This window comes from Zonotrichia leucophrys, chromosome 1 (genome assembly GCF_028769735.1).
Source record: "Zonotrichia leucophrys gambelii isolate GWCS_2022_RI chromosome 1, RI_Zleu_2.0, whole genome shotgun sequence".
In the NCBI taxonomy this organism is placed as follows: Eukaryota; Metazoa; Chordata; class Aves; order Passeriformes; family Passerellidae; genus Zonotrichia; species Zonotrichia leucophrys.
The window spans coordinates 29,285,560-29,304,179 of NC_088169.1; the positions used below are offsets into that span (position 1 = coordinate 29,285,560).

The window sequence follows — 18,620 nt, forward strand, 5'->3', positions numbered from 1 at the left end:
CTCCCAGCCGGGGAGCTGAGCGAAACCCACGGGTAGTCTCCCATCCGTTCCCTGTATTATTTCTCCTTTCCAGAAAGATGCTCTTGCAATGTCCGCAGCCTGCTTGGGTTCTGATGGCCGGGTGTTTGATCAGTCCCACTCTTCCCCCCCAACACTTTTTTTTCTTATGGTAGTCCTGCATTTCCTCTCGGTGTAGAACCCCGCAAGTTTCGGGCAGCCTGCCAGTGGCTGTCACGGGGCTCCGCCGCAGGGAGGCTGCCCAAGGTACTGGGTCCGTCCCTCGCCCATCCCGGCCGAGCACAGGAGGGACAGGACCGTGTATGAAACTGCATGTCCTGAACTCACTAAGTTCAGGACTTATGAGGCAACGCTTCTCCGCCCGGTGCCCAGCCGAAAGGGGGCTGGTTGTCCCCAGCCCTGCCGCTTAGGCGATCACCTTAAGAAGGGGTTAGGGCTGTCCCGGCGGAAAGGCCACCGCCGCGCCCTCCTCCCGTGCCTGCCATCGGGCTGCGAACTTCCCGGTGGGGTAAGTTCTCCTTTAAGAAAGCGAACTGTTACTTATGCATATTTAAGGCTGTTTGCGGTGCCCAGCTGACACGGGTCTGGAGGCTCACACGCGGGACCCGAGCTCTGGAGGAGTAAATCATCCCCACTTTAAACCCACCCTCTGCCAGGGCTCCAGTTGGGAACTCTTTGCGTTGCTCTGAACACATGTAAGTCATGGAGGGGGGAAGGGGGGATGGGGGGGTCTGGGGAGATGGAAGAGGGAGACTGAGTCTATTTAGGGAGATTAGTAGGGTATTTTGGTAATTTCCATCACCAATACCCCCCCTCCGAGTCACCCCCCCCCAACAAAAAAGGAAAAAAATCTTGTCCTTGAATTTAAAAAACAACTGAAAACAATTTATTATTATTATTTTTCGCCCAGCCTAGGGGCTCCTGCCCCCCTCAGCATGCCTGGATCCCTAAGATCAGTGAGGTTTCCAGACTTCCTCCCTCTTTTTGTCCTGCACGAGAGCGCTTTGCTGGGCGCGCAAGTGTGCGTGTGAGGAGCGGAGAGCGGCGCCGGGAGGGTGCGCGGAGCCCTCGCTGCAGCCGGGGGCAGGAGGGGACCTCTCACGTCACCCGCGGATCAGAGGACTCCTCCGTCGCGCCGGGGGTGGCATCCCGGGCAGCCTCTTCAGCCCACAGAGAGCGGGGGAAGCCTTCCGGGCATGCGAGTGCCTCGGAAAAGCCCCCTCCGCAGCCAGGCACCCTGCCACCTCCGCGCGGGTGTGCTTCTGTACGGGTGTCAGAAACGCCACAGCGTATGAGAAGGTCAGGCTGGTGAGCTTCCACTGCAGCTCAAATGAGAAGGAGCAACTTTCAGTGCTCTGCTCTTAGTGGTTTCCTGCCTTTTAAAGTGAACTTGTTCGAGTGTGTTATTCAAAATGTGGTTCAGTAGTTATGCCTTCAAATTAAGTTGCTTCTCGGTCCTCATCGGGAAAAGCAGACATGTGTCCTCAATTGTATAGTATATATATATATAAAAAATCTACTAGGTACTTTATGATTCCATCTGGAGAAATTAAAAGCCCAGAGCTGTAATGTTTATTCTTACATAGTTTACAAAAAAAGGGGGAAATGTGTGAGACACATGTCTCCAAATATAACCAAAGTGCTTTCCCTTCTGGTTAAAAAGTTGCATGCAAATGTTTTCATTTTAACACTCCCTGCCACCTGTACTTCTCAGGGAAACTTTTCTTGGCGTTAGTGACGAAGCACCAATAGTACTTATTAATGAATTAATTATTATTATGGCTGCTGAATTGACTTAAAGTGCTTTGGAGGCGAAACTGATCCATGTTAATCAGTTACAATTAATTGTGTTTCAGCTGCTGTGTCAAGCAGAGTTTCAAAGACGAAGGCGAGACGGCTGTGCATGGGGTGTAGGGAAGGGGGTGGTCCGGAGACTTCCCGGCCCCTTGCTCAGAGATGTCCTCTTGGATTGCAGAAACCGGCGTAATGTTGTCCCGGTGCCCGCGTCAGGTCACACAAAGGTGCGAAGGGCAACTTAGGTGACAAACTCCTCTTTCTCCTACCAAAAGCTGCAAAGATTAAGAGGGTCTAGGATTGAGGAGCGCAGCCCCGCAGGGAGATTTCCCTCAGGAGTTCGCATTACGGGGAGGGCAGCGGGCGTGGGCTTTGCTTGGCCACTTTGCTCAGGGCTTTTGTGTCGGCGTCGGAGACAAGGAGGCAGCGGTGGGCAGCGAGGGATCCGCAGAGTCCTCTCGCGGGGGGGCGACTGCATCCCGCGGCCAGGAGCATCTGGGGAGAGGGAAGCGGGGGAAGAGGAGAAAATAGCTCCCCGAGGGGACAAGCGACAGCTGGGCAGGGCTCTGTGAATGCCAGGGAGGCCAGAGGGACGGCCGCAGGGCCGAGGGCAGGAGAAGCCAGGTCGCGCACACGGGCAGCCGAGGGGAGGGCTATTCCCTGCGGGGACCGGGGTGCTGGGGGTGCCGGGCGGGCTCAGTGGGGAGAGCTGGGGACGAGGAAGGCCAGGGAGAGGCGCTGAGGCAGCCGGGCAGAGCCTGGTGGAGTTCCGCGGGCCCCCGTGGAGAGGGGAGGCCCCAGGGCCGCTGTTGGGGCAGCGGGGCACAGGGGCGGCCCGGCCGTGCGTGCCCAGCGCTGAGACTGCCGGGCAGCGTCCCCTCCGCGGGGCAGGAACGCGAAAGCCGAGCGGGCACCGCCTCAGCTGCACCGGGCCATGGTTGGGGGCGACCTGGCTGGGCCGGGGGCCGCGCACCGGCTGCCCGCACCCCCAGTGGGAGCTGGTGGCGAGGAGGGGGCTGCAGACAAACTTGCCGTCTTTTGCCAGGGAGATGGGATTTTCTACAATGATAACGACCCCTCTTCACAAAAGTTAGGGGCGGGAGAGAGGGAGAACTGGAGGTTCTCCCCGAGCTGGGCGCCTCACCCTTGCCCTGCCTGCCCCTTGGCCTCCGGCCGTGGCGGGGGGTGAGCCCGTCCCGGGCGGCACCAGGCATCATCAAGTACTGCTTGTCCTTAGAGATTTACACTTCGCAAAAGTAAAGCTCTCCCCCGCCTCAGCTTCAATATGACTCTTTTTTTTTTTTTTTTTTTTTTTTTTTTTTTTTTTTTTTATGTCAGTCCGCAGAAAGGCAATTGGGAAACTCTATTCCCTCCCATCCTCTCTGGAATTGTGTTGCTGGGATTTTTTTGCGGCCTGATTTTTTTTTTCCTTCTCTCACTCCAACTCTCTCAAAGACTCCCCCTTTCCTCCCTCCCTCTCTCTCTCTCTTTTTCTCTTTTTTTTTTTTATTATTCCCCTTCATCATCCCATTGACTCTACTCAGCTTTTGCTTAACATGAGCAAGGGAAAAAACAAACCACTCCACCCTGTATGTGCAAACGGACCTTTCTTGGAGAAGAGTAAAACAAACAAAACCCCTTTTACCTGCAATAGAAGATAGTGCACAAAATTATGCGCCCTCCCCCCCTCCCTCCCCGTCCTATATAGAATGCAGCTAAAATTAATTGAAAACTGTGGGAAGAGATGCGGTTTCCACTTGTGAACGTAACAGCTAAGGTCGATCGGGTGGACAGGACACCTCGTTCCTGCTCCTCACGGGTGGGATCGTTCTCTCCAGCTGGGATAGGTAGTGTTGCAGGTCTCACAGAGGTGCAGGATGCAAATCTTCGGTTTTCGTGTATCACAAAAGCAGGCTTCGTTGGATGAAACACCCATATTAACCAACTTTCTCCCTCTCCCTCCCTAGTTTTATTTCTTTTCCTTGGATGCGGGACCGAGGTGGTAAAAACCAAACAAAAGCACTTGCGTTTGTGCCGGCACTTTGTCGTCGGGGCAGCACCCGCATTAGATTATTGCCGGGGATTTATTTGCATGCAGCTGCAAACCCACAACCCGGCTGCTGACCGCTGCGCATAAAGGGCTGCCGGGGCCGGCCCCTGCCCGGCCGCCGCGGTTCCCGGTGGGAACACGGCCCGGGGGCCGGGGCTGGGGGAGGATTTGGGAGTGGGATTGCTCCCGACACGGCCCGGGGGGATGGTGGCAGAGCCGACAGCAGCAGGGTCCCCAGCGCAGGCAGAGGCTGCAGGTGCGGGGGATGGGGGAGGCGGGGGCGGCGCTGCCCGCAGCCCCCTCCCGCCACCCGGCTCGCCCCAAAGGCAGCCTCAGCTCCCACTGGCCTTGCTCACAAGCACATCCGAGAAAAGCTTTTCCTAATGCCTCTGTCCCGGGGACAAAAAAGGACCGGTGGCGGATCCTCGGGATTTCTCAGAGCTATTTTCAATGCTTTGAAATTTGTAGTAATGTTGATGTTCTTTTTTTTCCCCCGTCTTCTCCCCTTTCTTCGGCCCAGTAGCGTTTGGCAGCGTTTGACGAGGGAGCTATTAACCTTTGAAGCAAGGGCTTTAGCTTCAAACTACCTCCTTCGCAACCCGCTGTATGCCTCTCCCCTCCCCACACAGAGGCACGATGCGAGGATGGATTTGGCTGTATGGGATCGATGTAAATGTCTCCTCAGGCCTCCTTCTACCTCAGGCTGTGCTACCAAGACTCCTTCATCTTCTCCCGGAGAACCCGGTGAAGGCGCAGGGTTCCTGGAGCTTGAACTGGGCCCCCTCCGAGCATAGCGGGAGCAAAACCTGCCTCCGAAGCGGGACCTGCTCGGGAACGAGCCCCACGGCAGCGCTGCCGTGGTCTGGCCCGTGTCTCCCTCCGTGAGGGGAATGAGGGGGTCAAACCAGCCATCCACAAACTTAGGGGGACTTCTGCCCATCCCTCCCTCTGCTCCGACGGCCAGCATGGGACTGTAGGAGAAGGGCAAGAAAAACTGAGTTCGGGGAACTTAATTATTTGTCAGAGGAAAAAGCTGTTCCCACTCCATGCAGCTCCCTCGACTGGGCGTGAGCAGGAGAGGCCCCTCCGGGCTTTTCTGCCAAAGACAGGGGGCTACAGAGCGGGAGCTGCCAGGCAGGGAGGGCAAGGTCGGGAAACCTGCCCCGAGGGAGAGGCTGGAAGAGCACTGGGGATGCACACAGACACACAGAGGGTAGCGTTCGCCCCTCGCATCCCCACAGTGGTTCACGGAGATGCGCTGAGGGGCCGGGGGCGGGCGCGGCCGGAGGGCAGCACACCCCACCGAGCTCCCCCAGGGCGGCCCGGTCGCGGTAGGGGCCCTGCCGGACTGCACTGCCACAGGCGGGGGTGCCTCCAACCCCATGCCCCCAGAAAACTGGGGAATAGCAGGCTGGAGTGCCTGCGCAAATTGGGATGCACCTGTGGACTGCAGTGGGCAGCGTTTGTGGGGAGCAGGTCAGTAACACGAGTGGCCAGGGAAAGCGCAGGGAAAGGCAGGAAGGGATGAAACCATTCGCTGACTCCTTGCGGAGCGAGGGAGTGTTGTCATCTTTGTTTTGGTTGTGTTGTTTTGTTTTGCAGGAGATTGGGACAATAGCTGGAGTGGATTATTCATTCCTGTAGGGCAATACTCCCCTGTATGGGCTTCAGGATGCAGTTGGAAGCTTGGGAACAAAGCGGGCATCGAATGTCAAGGTAACTGGTCCCCTTCCTTTGTTTATGCTATTGTTAATGACGGGGCTTACTCAGCCCTGGCCTCAGCCGTGCTGTATGGCATTAATATTGACTTGAGAGAATAGGCAGGGCAATTAAAACCCAAACCCAGAACAACAGCAGCATCCAGCCCAAGCCCAGTTCTTCAGGTAAAACATGCCTCTTCTGGGCCTCTGAGAATGATATAGTAGTCTTGCCTGGTATTCACAGAAACACACACACCGTTCATAAAATTAAACACATCCCTATACAGCATTAACACGTAGGGGAGACACTGTAACCCTGTCCTTCAGTACCAAATCAAAAGGGAAAGGGCACTATTTTCAAATACACACTTATTAGCATAAGGGAATTCTCATCGAGATAAAAAAAATCAAAGAAACTAATAAAATATAATTTTAATTATGATAATCTAAAACTAGTAGAAACCTGAGCATTTATTGACTAATTTTCTTCTTCTCAAGCTAGTGGATGGTATTTAAAGTTCAACATTTCACACAGCTCCTTGTTTAGTTTAATTTTCTCAACAATCTAGGCAATTTCAGCAATGCGGGTTAAAAATCTTGGTACACATCTGAATATGGATCTGCATAAAATAGAGAAGGTGAGAGAACTGGGGAGAGGATGTTTTATTATTTTAAGAAGAGAAGGGAGTGCCTGTTTGCATGTGTGTGTGGATGCATGTGTGTGAGAGAGAGTAAGAAACAAATGGAGAGATTTGCACCTTGCATTTGATCTGTAGCTTTAGTGTGGACTCTGAAACAAATATCTATTAGATTTCTCTGAAAAATATACCACTCAGGCAGACAGACCCCTGTTTTGAATGAGAGCTCCAGGTGATGAAAGAAATTTATGTTATTCCAGAACAATTCTTTATCAACTCTTTTATTTTTTTTTTCTAGAAAGATTAATTTCATCTCCCCTATCCTAGGCCCATTTTCTGTCAGTGTAGAGGTATAATAATGATCAATGCCCAGCACTTCTCATATCTTTTGTACTTGGTAAATATTTGTAATGTTTTGAATGTAGAAGGGAGGTGAAGAGATGAGCCCAATCTCAGTTTCAGAGGATCCTCATGAGTACTCACACAGAGGGAGGAAAAATCCAAACAACCAAGCCAACCTGTTCAGAAGACCCTCCAGCCCAAAATTCTACAGTCATGCAGTTAGTTTTTGTATTTTATCTGCCTGCTTGGTGAAAGGGTCTGCATACATCAGGCTATCTGGGTTTATGCGACCAGCTCCAGGTGTACACTAGTACTCCAGTTGAAAAGGGAACCTGGAGCTGTTGAGCAAACAACTCCTGTTTGACTGTAGTGAGGACTGAATGCTGTCTAGTCAGCTGTATGGAGCAGTGGCAGGGAAGTAGCTCCAAGTATTTCCAAAACTAATAACAAAAAGGTTACTATATATAAAATGTTTATACAGCCCACATTCCCTCAAGTTGTTTAAATTTCGGTTTGATGCATACAAATATAGCAGACATACCCAGTTTCCCATTAGCCAGTCCCTGCTTTTTAAAATCAATTCATTTCAGTTTGAAAGAATGGCCCCATACTCAAGACAGTCAACAACCCTTTGACTTTCTCCACTCAGTGTGGACCTCAGGAAGAAACAGCATCTGTCTTTGTCGTTTCACATGCGTACCGCAGTGCCTTGACATTGTGCTTTAAGAGCAGGCCTACTACCAGGGAAAGGAACAGTCCCCAGCTGGTTCCCCCTTTCTAATCCATTTTCCCCCTTCTCATCTTAGGATCCTTTTGAGGAAGAAATAGTTCTGCTAGCACCCCATGCTTGGACTTTGGAGGGCATGGGGCAGTGGTCTGATATGAAAGCCCTGTCCCTGCAGATGGAAACTCTCCTCTGTATCCTGCGCCTTGCAAGAGAAGCAGCGAAGGGACACTCGAAGTAACCAAGCATCTGGCATCAAGCCTGACAACCCACTTCACACTATGTGAAGGAAAGTTTGTTCCAAACCACATACTTTGTGGTGCTCAATACTAGTGTCAAACTGGTTTGAACTGTCCCAGGTCTAAAATAAAGATCTCTATTGTGGTGTGACAGTGAGCTTGTCTTGCTAAACTTTCCCTGTTTATGTTGGAGGTACAGAGCTGGTGTAATGCTGTCTTTTCACCCATGGATGGGCACAATAGGAACAATTCAGAAAAGTTCTGTTTAGTTTTCCCCCCCTTGTAGTTGAAAAAATGCAAGATATCAGAAACAAGCCTATGTTTGAAGGTACAGTTTTCAGCATGTGAGTGGGAAACATATGTACTGGCACTATTCAACAGCTCTGTAAGGGCTGTGCTTGAATTTTGGCTTTTAATCTCAACTTTGTTAGAGAGTGATGCAAAATGGAACGGAACCTTATTATTTGTGCTATAGCCTTGTGATGCTCATCCTATAACTGTTGGGGAGAGAAGCAAAACACTCTGCTAAAGCTTTGGGTGAGCCTGAGTTTCAGGGGGATTCTAGTCTTCACAGGTTCTCACTTCACTGCCTTTCTTCCCCCAGTATTTGTTATACGGGATTTTTTTTTCTGCTGTTCTACATTTTAAAGTGAGTACAGACTCAATCCTGCTAAGAGAAAGAGCACCCTCCATCACAAGCTCACGTTTGGCAAATGCCTACCCACTTCGACTGCCCCGCATTAGGTCATCGTCCCCTTTTCAGGGGAAAAAAGAAAATCTTAAAAGAGAAAGAGAGAAGCGGTGGTGGGGGGAAGGGGGAGAACCCCCTGATTCCTCAATGACCTGCACAGCTCGGACAGACCTCCAAGGTCCCTTCCGCCTCCTGCAGACAAGCCCCGACGGAGAGAAAAACCCCACATGTCTAAACTTTTAACGTGGCTTGGAGTTTATACAATTCAGGCTCAATTTTTAACAATCCCTGAGGGGGGGCGGGGGAGCGACAAGGGAGCAGAAAGTTTGGATTTAACTCTTCGTCGCTAAAGCATCACCACAACCCAAACCCCCAGGCACCAGCAGGAGCGCCCGGCGTGCCCGGCAGCCGGTGCCCTTCCCGCACACACGGGCCGTGGCGGGCAGGCAGGGGCAGCCCCGGCGCTGGCTGCCGGCACCCTGCGTGCAGCCCTGCCCCGGGAGGGGGCAGTCCCCCTCCGAACGCCCAGAGGGGAAAGCGGCCCTGCCCGGGCTCTGCGGGGCTGGCGGGGAAGTTTTTTGGTACTGCTAAAGGCACACACACACACACACACACACACACACACACACAAATATATATATATATATATATAATACACACACGTCTTTATATATAGATTTATATGTAGGTGTCTAGTCTATGTTTAAATTATTCTATCTATACACACAGTCCTCCTCTGATGAGGTCATTCTCCCATATATATGAGACTGGGTGTAAGATGCCAGATTCTAACGCCAAGATCTTATCACTGCCGATCTAAAAGCAATATAAAGTAAATGTTAGCAGAAGGGGAAATAAATTTTGGAGAGAAACATTCAACAAGGTGTCCCTGAAGGCTTTTCCCCCGCCCTCCCCAGCCGATGTGCCCACGCACTTTATGCCAAAGAGAGCCACTTCTGCACAAGAGACTCCTGCTTCAGAGCGAGGACAGACTGCACCTCTCATCGTGGGTGTGTGCCTGGCAGGGGCTGCACCTTGACATTTTTAATCCCCTCTTCCCTTTCCCGAGCAATGTTCTCCTCTCTAATGCGCTAATCGGCTGCAGCTTATTTATTTTTATTTTTTTCCCTTGTGGCTCCAAATGTCTTAATTTTTTTTTTTTTTTTAATTTCAGGAAACTCAAAACGGAAGAGGGGATGCTACTTGAAAGTGTGACTCAAAAAAAAGGTTTTGCTTTGCAGCCATCAGTAGCACCAGGAGACAGCTCCATTAAAAAAGTAGTTTTCCACTGCTCTTGAAAAGCCGTTATTTTTTACATCGCTTTTAGGAAGATAGATTAACAAAACATCACATTTCAAGCCACTCTGATCTGTAATTAAATGGAGGAGCCGGTTTGTATTCTCCTATGGCTTTTACAGAAGTTGCAGTGATCCAAAGTCAGGTTGCTGTGTCAGAGTGGCATTTTTATTAATGAGAATACAAAAAGCTTGCATATTCTTAGCCCGGCTTGAATTTAGTTGCTAAGCAACCGCTGTATGGTAATTCATCCGCGAAATTTAAATCTTGGAGAAAGGATCCTGCGTTTTGCTGAATGGTCGCCACGAGGAAAACAACTTGTGGGACCCGCGGCAGCTGCGGCCGCGGCACCGCGCCGCCCGCCCGCCGCTCCCCTGGGCCGGCCCGCCGGGCACCGGGGGCACCGCCGGGCACCGGGGCTGGGCGGGCAGCGGCGGCCGCGCCGTCGGCGCTGTCCCGGCCCAGCTCCCCGCGGGCGGAGGAGCGTGGCAGCGCCAGGAGCCCGGGCCCGCCGAGCCAGCCCGGCCCGGCCGTGGGGCGAGCGGGACGCGGGCCCCGCCGCAGCCCCGTGGGCACCGCCGCCGACCCCGCTGCTCCTTTGGGGTCGGGCAGCACGGGATGGGCGGCGAGCCTTCCCCCGTTCGGCCTTCACCCCTCAGCTTTTTGTGCCGCCAAAGGCTCTCAAGCTAAGAACTCCCTACTGCTGTGTCATTGACACTGCGGGGCCGCTCGCCGCCCTCCTCTCCCCTCGCTCCGCCGCCTATTGAAGGCTGCGCCCGCTCCATTGTGCCAAACTGCAACTGAAAACACCGATGGGGCAATAACCACCTCCCTGCATCTCCTCCGACCGCTCCATCCAGCCACCCATTCCTCTCGCCAGAGGCGACCGAGCCCCTCGTCAACCCTGGCAGTAGCAAAATGAATCCCTGTCCTCAAGCGCTCGCCCCACGCCTGCCTCCGAGGTCGGGACTTGTTGCGTCCCTTTTAGAGTTTGATTAATTACCCTGGAACTTAGGCAAACTAAAGTACATGTGGCGAAGTAGCTCACGCCTACAGTTTGTCCTGCAGCTTGCCAGTTACAGAGGTAATCTTTACACTCGCTTCCAAATCGGAATGTGCATCTCTGGGCTTCAGAAAGGTATCCCTGCATAAATATATAGAAGTATCGATTTGGCTGTAGCTTGAAGATGTTGATCATTTATTACAAAAATAAACGAATAAATACAACAATGTATTGTTGCTTTCAACAGGATAAATATTTTACAAATATATAATTTAAAAAAACCCAAATGTAATTGTTAAAGTTATTTAAAATAGTACACTTATTGATAAAATTATCAATAGTATATACTGCATTTCATATTAGAACCAATTATTCTCTAAACGTTCCATTTAAAACCATTCATACAAAACAAGTTATGAGCATTGTAATGTGCAAACACGAGTCACTACATTAAAGCATAAGGATTCTGTAAAGATCACTTTCCGATAGGAACTGCTGCGTTTTTAAACCAAAGTAGAGCTCTCTGCTAAATTTCGGAATATACGCAGACCAACAGCAGTGACATGACTATTTTAAATACACCTGAAAATGATATATTGTGTACAGACTCGACGGGGGAAAGATGGGATGTGAGTGAGAAGACTGGGGCGTAATAGAGGACCGCAGGATATGAAAATGTAAACTATAAATAATCACATCTCGGGATTACCCAGTCTGATCAAACATAACTTTGTAAAACATTTGGCTTTCCTTTAGGCAGGGGGAAAAAAAAAAGAAGATTAAAAAAAAAAAAAGAGTAAGGAAAACGATGCCGACTCTATTGCCAACCACAGAACACTGATATTATAAATGAATACAATTACTAAATTCATTAAGAGATCTGGCGATATATAACAATATTTTCATTATTTACACGTGTAACAATATAACCCTTAGCGCAAACCCTCTCACTTATTATCTACCTCTTGCTATCTCAGAGACTCACAACCCTGAAATTCCTAAATACATTCAAAGGATTCAGTTTCTCGGGGGCGGGGGAGGGGGCGGAGGGGCGGAGGGGGGAGCGCCCATGGCCTCACTTTTTGTGCATAACAAGTCCACGGAACGGGCACATTTTGCCGGTCCCTCCGACCACACGTTACTCCTCCAGCCTAACCCCCAGCTTTTCGGAGGCAGCAACCCGCAAAGGTTGCCTTTTAATAGAAACCAGCGTGAAGCCTAACGTTAGGTCTTTGTTGCCATCCAAATCGAGTAACCAAATACCGCTCCGAAATTTAAATAGACTTTCTCCGCGGCTGACACAACTGCTCCCCTTCGTGTGTGAAAGCAGGATCCCACCTCGCGTGTCAGCGGTACCCGGCCCCGGAGCGGAGCCCGGCCGGGCCGCCCGCACGCCGGCCCCCGCCCGGCCCTGCTTCCCTCCCCAGCTGCAAAATCAGCCGCAGCTTCTGCTACAACGAACAAAAGAAATAGCGTCCTTTACCCTTTCGGGTTCTCTTTCCCTTTGTTGGGTTGGCTTCTTCCCCCACCCCCCCTCTTATTTCCTCCGTGTCAGTAGGGCCTTTCGGATTTCACAAATCAAACCGACGGTGATATTTACTACGAGCTGGACTTAAAATAATGCATCCCGGTGCGCGGCTTCCAGGTTGGCTTTGATTTATGGACTTACACAAGGCCTATCTGAAAGGAAGAAATGCTTGCTGTTCCTACAGCAGTTTTCTGGGGGTTTAACCCCTGCCTCAATAGCACGTAGAGAAGCAAGGCAGGAGGGAGGGGGCGCGGAGGAGGGGAGGAAGAGGAAGGTGAGGAAGGAGCCACAGACGAGCTGGATCATAAAAGAAAACCTTATTCTCCAGCAGACTATCAATGGGGGCGGGTGGATGCATTAGATGCAGCTCTCTACTTCCCACAACCTCCCCGCTGCAAAATGAAGAGAGTTGAGGCGGTCGTTCACTTGTCCCCACATTGCAATAAATTCTAGTGGATAAATATGACAGGTCAGCTAGTGCATCTACTGGCATCTCCAACGTTACTGACACGCGCGTGTGTTTGCAAAGAAGGCATGGCAGCGCTATGGCAAAGTGGAGGAGAAAACTAGACTACACCACTTCACACCCCATAGAAAAATCTTAAAACAACAACAACAGCCACAGCAACAGCAACAACAGAAACGGTGAACTAGGCAGACCGCACGTGGGATGCTAAAAGTATTATTCTATATATTCGGTCAGGAAAAAAATGATAAAATATAATTTCCTTTAAATTATAAAGATAAATTAAATACAAATATTAATACATACATAAAATGAGCCAAAATAAATTATAGGTCAGCCCCCCTTCTCCCTCTTTGCCCCCCCTCCCTCCCCGCACCTCCCCCCCGTCTAGCCTCAGTTTGGAAAGAGAGGAAACAAGGCTGAACTTTTGGAAACATCCCTCTCAGCAGCGGCCACGCGGGACCTGAGGACGCGCTCAGGTGCCGCCCGCGCCCGGGTGCCAGCCCAAACCGAGGCGCCGCAGCCCTTTCGGGACAAGGTGGCGTGTGGCGAGCTCTAATGCCGCCGTCCTTCCCGGTGACACAGCGTCCCGGCGCTGAGGGACGCAGCGAGAACGGGCCCGGCGGAGCGGCGGGCAGGGCACAGCCCCGCGCCGGGCGCGCAGCAGCGAGGGCGAGGCGGGGGCACTGCCGGGAGCAGGGGCCGGGCAGCCCGCAGGTCGCACCCTCCGGATTCCCCTCACTTTAGCAGTATGTCCCTTCAGAGAACTTTTTCGTTTGTTTGTTTTTCGACACAGTGTTTATGCATCAGACACAGACTATTTCATTCTAACAAATTTATTTTCTCAATCAGCTCTTACGGAATCACTACTCAAATTAAATTACAATCAAATTATCACATCAAAAGATACCCTTATTACCTAACAACTGTCCATATTTTCATTTCATTTTGATTTGTGCTCGTCTGAAAAAAACACGTAATACAAGATCTGGGGAAAAAATAAATTACCGTTTTGCAGCAGTTCATAGGTATTCTGAATAAAATATTAAAAGAAGTCATTTAATGAAAATATAAAGCAAATTTTTTTTTTAGATCAACAACGGATCTAACAATTCTATATTGCCGTCTTTTTGAAAAGTCTGTTTATTAAAACCTACCAAAAACACTGCTTGGAAATGGCAGTATTATATAATCACATCCACAGCACCCATTCAATCAAAGTTGGCAACGGATTTAGGAGAGGAGAAGTTCAGATAAGTGCAGCTGCAGATGCTCAGTCCTTCTAAATCCCTTTATCTGAATCAGTCCAGAAATAAAAAATAAAAATATTAATAAAAAAAATATTAGCAGTGGATTTTTTTTATGACTCTTCCATGATGATTGGCAGCCGTCAGGAGCAGGACTTTGACAGCCCTAAATTATTTCCCTTTCTTTCCCTGGTTCCTTTAATTCATGCAAAGTCCTTCTACAGAGCTCGAACTTTAGGGACCAACAACATCTCCTTCTCTCACCCTCCCCCTGGCGTCTGTCCCTCCCCCCTTTATCCTCAGGGTCAGTTTTCTCCGCGTGCGGGCATTTATTTCCATATTTTTGTTCTATAGCTATACCTATATATATAGATAAATATATATATATGTATTTGCTTCCCTATTCAGCCTGCTTGTTTTTAGTGCTGTGTGCATATTTTTTTTTTCCTGGAAAAAGTGGACCCTTTCATTTTGCAGAATATATAGATATATAGATATATATGTTTTCAGAGTGGATATCTGCCTTGCACCAAAATTCTACGGTTTGGCCAAGAAAAACAGGGTGCTGGAATGCAGCAGGCACCCTCTGATTAACCAGATTATTTTTCTTCTGCTTCCCATTTTTTTGACTGCTCCCATTGGAAAAAAAAATTAAAAAGAGGGAGAGAGAAAGGAGAAAAAAAGTTTCTGTGATTCATAGAAGAGAGCCCTTTTGGGGATGGGGGGAAGAGTGCGGGGGGTGGGGGGGAGGAGGAGGGGAGAGAAGAAGCGCAGACAGTGGTGTTCCTTACTGCGAGAAGGGGATAATTTGGAGAAAAATAAAAATAAAAATAAAATTTAAAAAGCCCAAGCCCACCCCCCAAGCCCTTTCCCCACAACCAACCAACCAACCCCCCGGCACATCTGCAGTTTTGGTGCATTATGCATCTCCACCCCGTCTTCCCAACACGGTCTAAACGCTCTCGCTCGGATCGACCTTCTCCACCGCTCCCTATTGGTATCGATCTTATATATATATAGATGCACGCATATATCCATATATATATAAACACAAGCAGTCTGAACGAGCCTGGATCGTGTGTGTGTGTGTGTGTGTGTGTGTGCGCGCGTGTGTGTCGGTGTGAGCGTGCGGCTGTGCGCGGCGGTGCCGGGGCCGGTGGCGGTGCCGGCGGCGGTGCCCGGCCCGGCCTGGCCCGCGCTGCCCCGCGCTGCCCGGCCCGCCCGCGGTGCCCTCACTGCACGCTGGTCTGCAGTCCGTGGTGAGGGGGCGGCGTGTCGGAGTTGACGGTGCCGACCTGGGAGTAGACATCGTCGGGGGTCTGCTGCTGGATCCCCGGGGGGGTCATCCGTTTCTCTTTCTGCCTCCGATTGCAAAACCAAACCCTGACCACCTCCTTCTCCAGCTGCAGGCTGTCCGCTAGGTTCGTAATCTCCTGGGCGGAGGGCTTGGGGCATTTCAGAAAGTGGCTCTCCAAGGCCCCCTTGACACTCACCTCGATGGAGGTCCGCTTCTTCCTCTTCCTGCCCTGGGCGGCGATCTTGTCGATGCTGGTGGGACTGCCCGTGGAAGAGTCGGCTTCCTCCAGCCACTTGTTCAACAAAGGCTTCAGCTTGCACATGTTCTTGAAGCTGAGCTGCAGGGCCTCGAAGCGGCAGATGGTGGTCTGCGAGAAGACGTTGCCGTACAGGGTGCCCAGCGCCAGCCCCACGTCGGCCTGGGTGAAGCCCAGCTTAATCCGCCGCTGCTTGAACTGCTTGGCGAACTGCTCCAGGTCGTCGGAGGTCGGCGTGTCCTCGTCCGAGTGCGGGTCGTGGCTGTTGACGCCGCCGTGGTGCGGCGGGTGGTGCCCGGGGTGCTGGTGGTGGTGGTGGTGGTGATGCCCGGGGTGCTCGCCCAGCTCCGGCGTCTCGCCGCGCACAAGCCCCGGGTGCACCAGGCTCTGACCGCCGGGGGGGGGGCTCAGCATGCCGTTCACTGTGAAACCCCCGGGCTGCGAGTAGAGGAGCGACTGCTGCTGCTGCTGCCCGCCGGCCATGGAGGGTAGGTGGGCGGCCGCCGCCGCCCCCCAGGCCGCCGGGTGCCCCTGGTGCGGGGGGCCCAGGTGGGGCGGCCGGTGGTGCAGCGCCGCGCCCGAGTGCAGGTCGTCGCGTCCGCCGCTGCCCTTGACGTCGGGCGGCGGCGGCGGCTGCTGGGGGCTGCCCGTCATGCCCACGGGGCTGCCGGACCAGGGCGAGCCCGCTTCGGCGGCAGCGGCGGCGGCGGCGGCGGCGGCGGCGGCGGCGTGGGGCAGGGCTGTCACCCACTGGTGGGCATGGCTCAGCATATGGCCGCCGTTGCTGGCGGCCATGGCGCCCGGCATGAAGTCGCTCTGGACCATCTTGGCCGCCGGGTCGCCGCGGTAGCCGCCCGCCACCGAGGTGACGGCCACGCTCCCCGGCTGCATGCCGCCGCCGCCGCCGCCGCCGCCGCCGCCCGAGTCCGCGTGGACGATGGAGCCGGCCGCCAGGATGCCGTTGCCGGGGAGGTAGGGGTTAGAGGTGGCCGCGGCCATCCCGCGCCCGCCGCCCGCCGCTCGCCCCCGCCGCGCCGCAGACGCCGCTGCGCCGCCGCCGCCGGCTGCCGGGCGCCCGCCGCGAGCGCCCTTGCCCGGCGCTGCCGGGGCCGCTGCCGGGGCCGCCGCCCGCGCCGCCGCCGCCGCCGCCGCCTTCCCAGCCTCGCCGGGGCGCCGGGGCGCGGGGTTCACCTGCTAGCGCTCCGCTGCGCGCTCTCCGCCGCCCGTCCGCCGGCCGTCCTGCCTCCGCTCCGCGGCGCGCTCGTTGCGGTCGCCGGCTCTCGCTTCGCCTTTTATATTTTTTTTAGCCTTTCTTTTTTTTTTTTCCAAAAAAAGAGAAATATTTAGCTGTACATGTAGTTTTCCTCCGCCTTCTTCTCGCCCGGGTTTGCTGCTCGCAGGGAGGAAACCAAACAAAGGCTAAAAAGCGAAAAAAGGGGGGGGGGGATCAAAAAGCCCCCGTGCCTTCTCCCCTCCGCTCCCCTAGGAGTACATCTCCTTCTCTCAGCCTTCCCCTCTCAGAGTGAAACTTTTCCTTTTCTTCTTCCTTTAAGGCTTTGTGTGTGGGTATATTTTCCTTTTTTTCTGCCTCTCTGTCTTTCTCTCCTCGGTTCCTCGATCTCCTTTTGCTCTGTTAATTGCAAGTTTTGTTGGTGTCCTAAGAAAACTTCCTGTGATGATGATGGTGGTGATGGTGGTGATGATGCATTTCTCAAAGTTGTGCTGTTGCTGAAGCACTTTGTCCCCTTTGAAACAAGAGTCCTGCCGGAGCCTTCTTAGAGTCACGCTCTGGATAAGACATTTTTTTTCTCTCTACCTCTCCTTTTGGCGGTCGGAAAAAAAAAAAGTAAAAAGAAATTTTAAAAGTTGAATTTTCTCGTTACCTCGCGAATTGTTTCTTTCCCTCTCCCGCTCTCTCTCTCGCTCGGTTTGTTGTCTTTTTTTTTTTTTTTGGTTGTGTTTGTTTTGCTTTTTATTTTAATTCCAGCAGTTGGTCGAGGGAGGAGGCGGAGGAGGAGCGCCTTGGTGGAGAGGTGTGTGTATGTGTGTGTGCATATATGGTATCCTTTATACACTAACTCCAGCGGGGAAGTTGGCTGCCGGGCTGGCAGCGCGCACTGGCGGTGCCGGAGTCCCGCCGCTCGCCTCTCCCCGCCTCCCTCTCCCGGGCCGTGCCCGCGCCCTCCCTCCTCCCTCCGCCCTCCCCCCTCCAGTCCGTCCGTCCGTCCGTCGGTCCCTCCCTCTCTCTCCTCCCTCCCGCCGCCGCCGCCGCCCGCGCCGCCAGCGCCCGGCCCCGCCGCGAGGAAGCGGCCGCCGCCGCCCCCGCCGATTGGCTGCGCGCCCCGTGACGGACAGCGCGCCGCCGGCCGCGCGGCCCCCCTTCCGGCCGTTCCGATTGGCTGCTTTTTAATTTAGGCGAAGTGGCGTCGGAGATGGAAGTTGCCCCCCCTTGCCTGTATCCCTCCTCCCTCTCCCCTTCCTCCTTCCTCCTCCCTCCATCCCTCCCTCCCTCCGCCTCTTAACTCTTCCTGCCCGGCGGACACACGCACCTCGGAGCTCTCCCGCCGTCGCCGCTCGGGCAGGGGCGAGCGCGGGCCGTAATAATTAATACCAACACTAATAACGACAATAATAACGACGCCAGCACCGGGCTGGATTCGGAAAAGCGTTGGTGCGAAGGTGTCACCACCGGGCACACGCACCCGCTTCTCTCCCGCCGGCAGTGCCCGTACCGGCATTCGGAGCTGCCCCCCCGTCCCCCGCGCTCAGCCCCGGAGGCGCCCGCCCCCCGCCCGCCCCCTCCTCCCTTTGTCCGCCCCCGCACCCCGGGGTGCGCCTCGGAGCCCGGCAGCCCGTCCGCAGCCGTCACGCCGGGGGGCTGGCCCGGCAGCGCCGGAGGAGGGCCGCCCCGTCGGCGGGGGAGGTGGCAAGGGGAGCCGGCGTCCGGGCTTGCCCTGCGCGCTGCGGTCTGCTCGCAGGGAGCCAGCCCCGCGGCATGAAATGCTGTATTATTTCTCGTCCAGCGGAAAGAGTTAAGGGGGGCGGGGGAAGGCGGGGGGCGCGGGGGAGAGATGCGACCGAGCGGAAACACTGCGCGCAGGCAACCTCAGTGAACCACGGAGAAAGAGAAAGTGGCAACAAAAACAAGGGCAAATTGAACGCTCCTCGGGGACTGCCGGTGCAATAACATCGCTCGGACACGGAGGGGACACGGCGCTGCTGGTGACCGCCCCGCCGTCCCACGCGCGCTCCTGCCCCGGGTGGCGGGGGCCGCGCCAGGAGAACGCGCGGTGCGGGCATGGGAATGGGCAGCCCCGTCCCCGCCCGGCCC

General features: G+C 53.6%; 1 protein-coding gene and 1 long non-coding RNA gene across 2 annotated transcripts; one reads left to right on the plus strand and one right to left on the minus strand.

Annotated features, from left to right (window-relative positions):
- Positions 1-575: 575 nt before the first annotated feature.
- LOC135446454 (uncharacterized) lies at positions 576-7,662 on the plus strand. The gene is made up of 3 exons (XR_010439816.1): positions 576-713; positions 5,465-5,578; positions 7,349-7,662. It is a non-coding gene; the product is annotated as an uncharacterized LOC135446454 (long non-coding RNA).
- Positions 7,663-12,876: 5,214 nt separating this feature from the next.
- Positions 12,877-16,319, minus strand: POU3F3 (POU class 3 homeobox 3). Its single transcript, XM_064710224.1, has one exon. It carries the CDS (start codon positions 16,286-16,288, stop codon positions 14,969-14,971), a length of 1,320 nt encoding a protein of 439 aa, XP_064566294.1. The 5' UTR covers positions 16,289-16,319; the 3' UTR covers positions 12,877-14,968.
- Between the last annotated feature and the right edge of the window lie 2,301 nt (positions 16,320-18,620).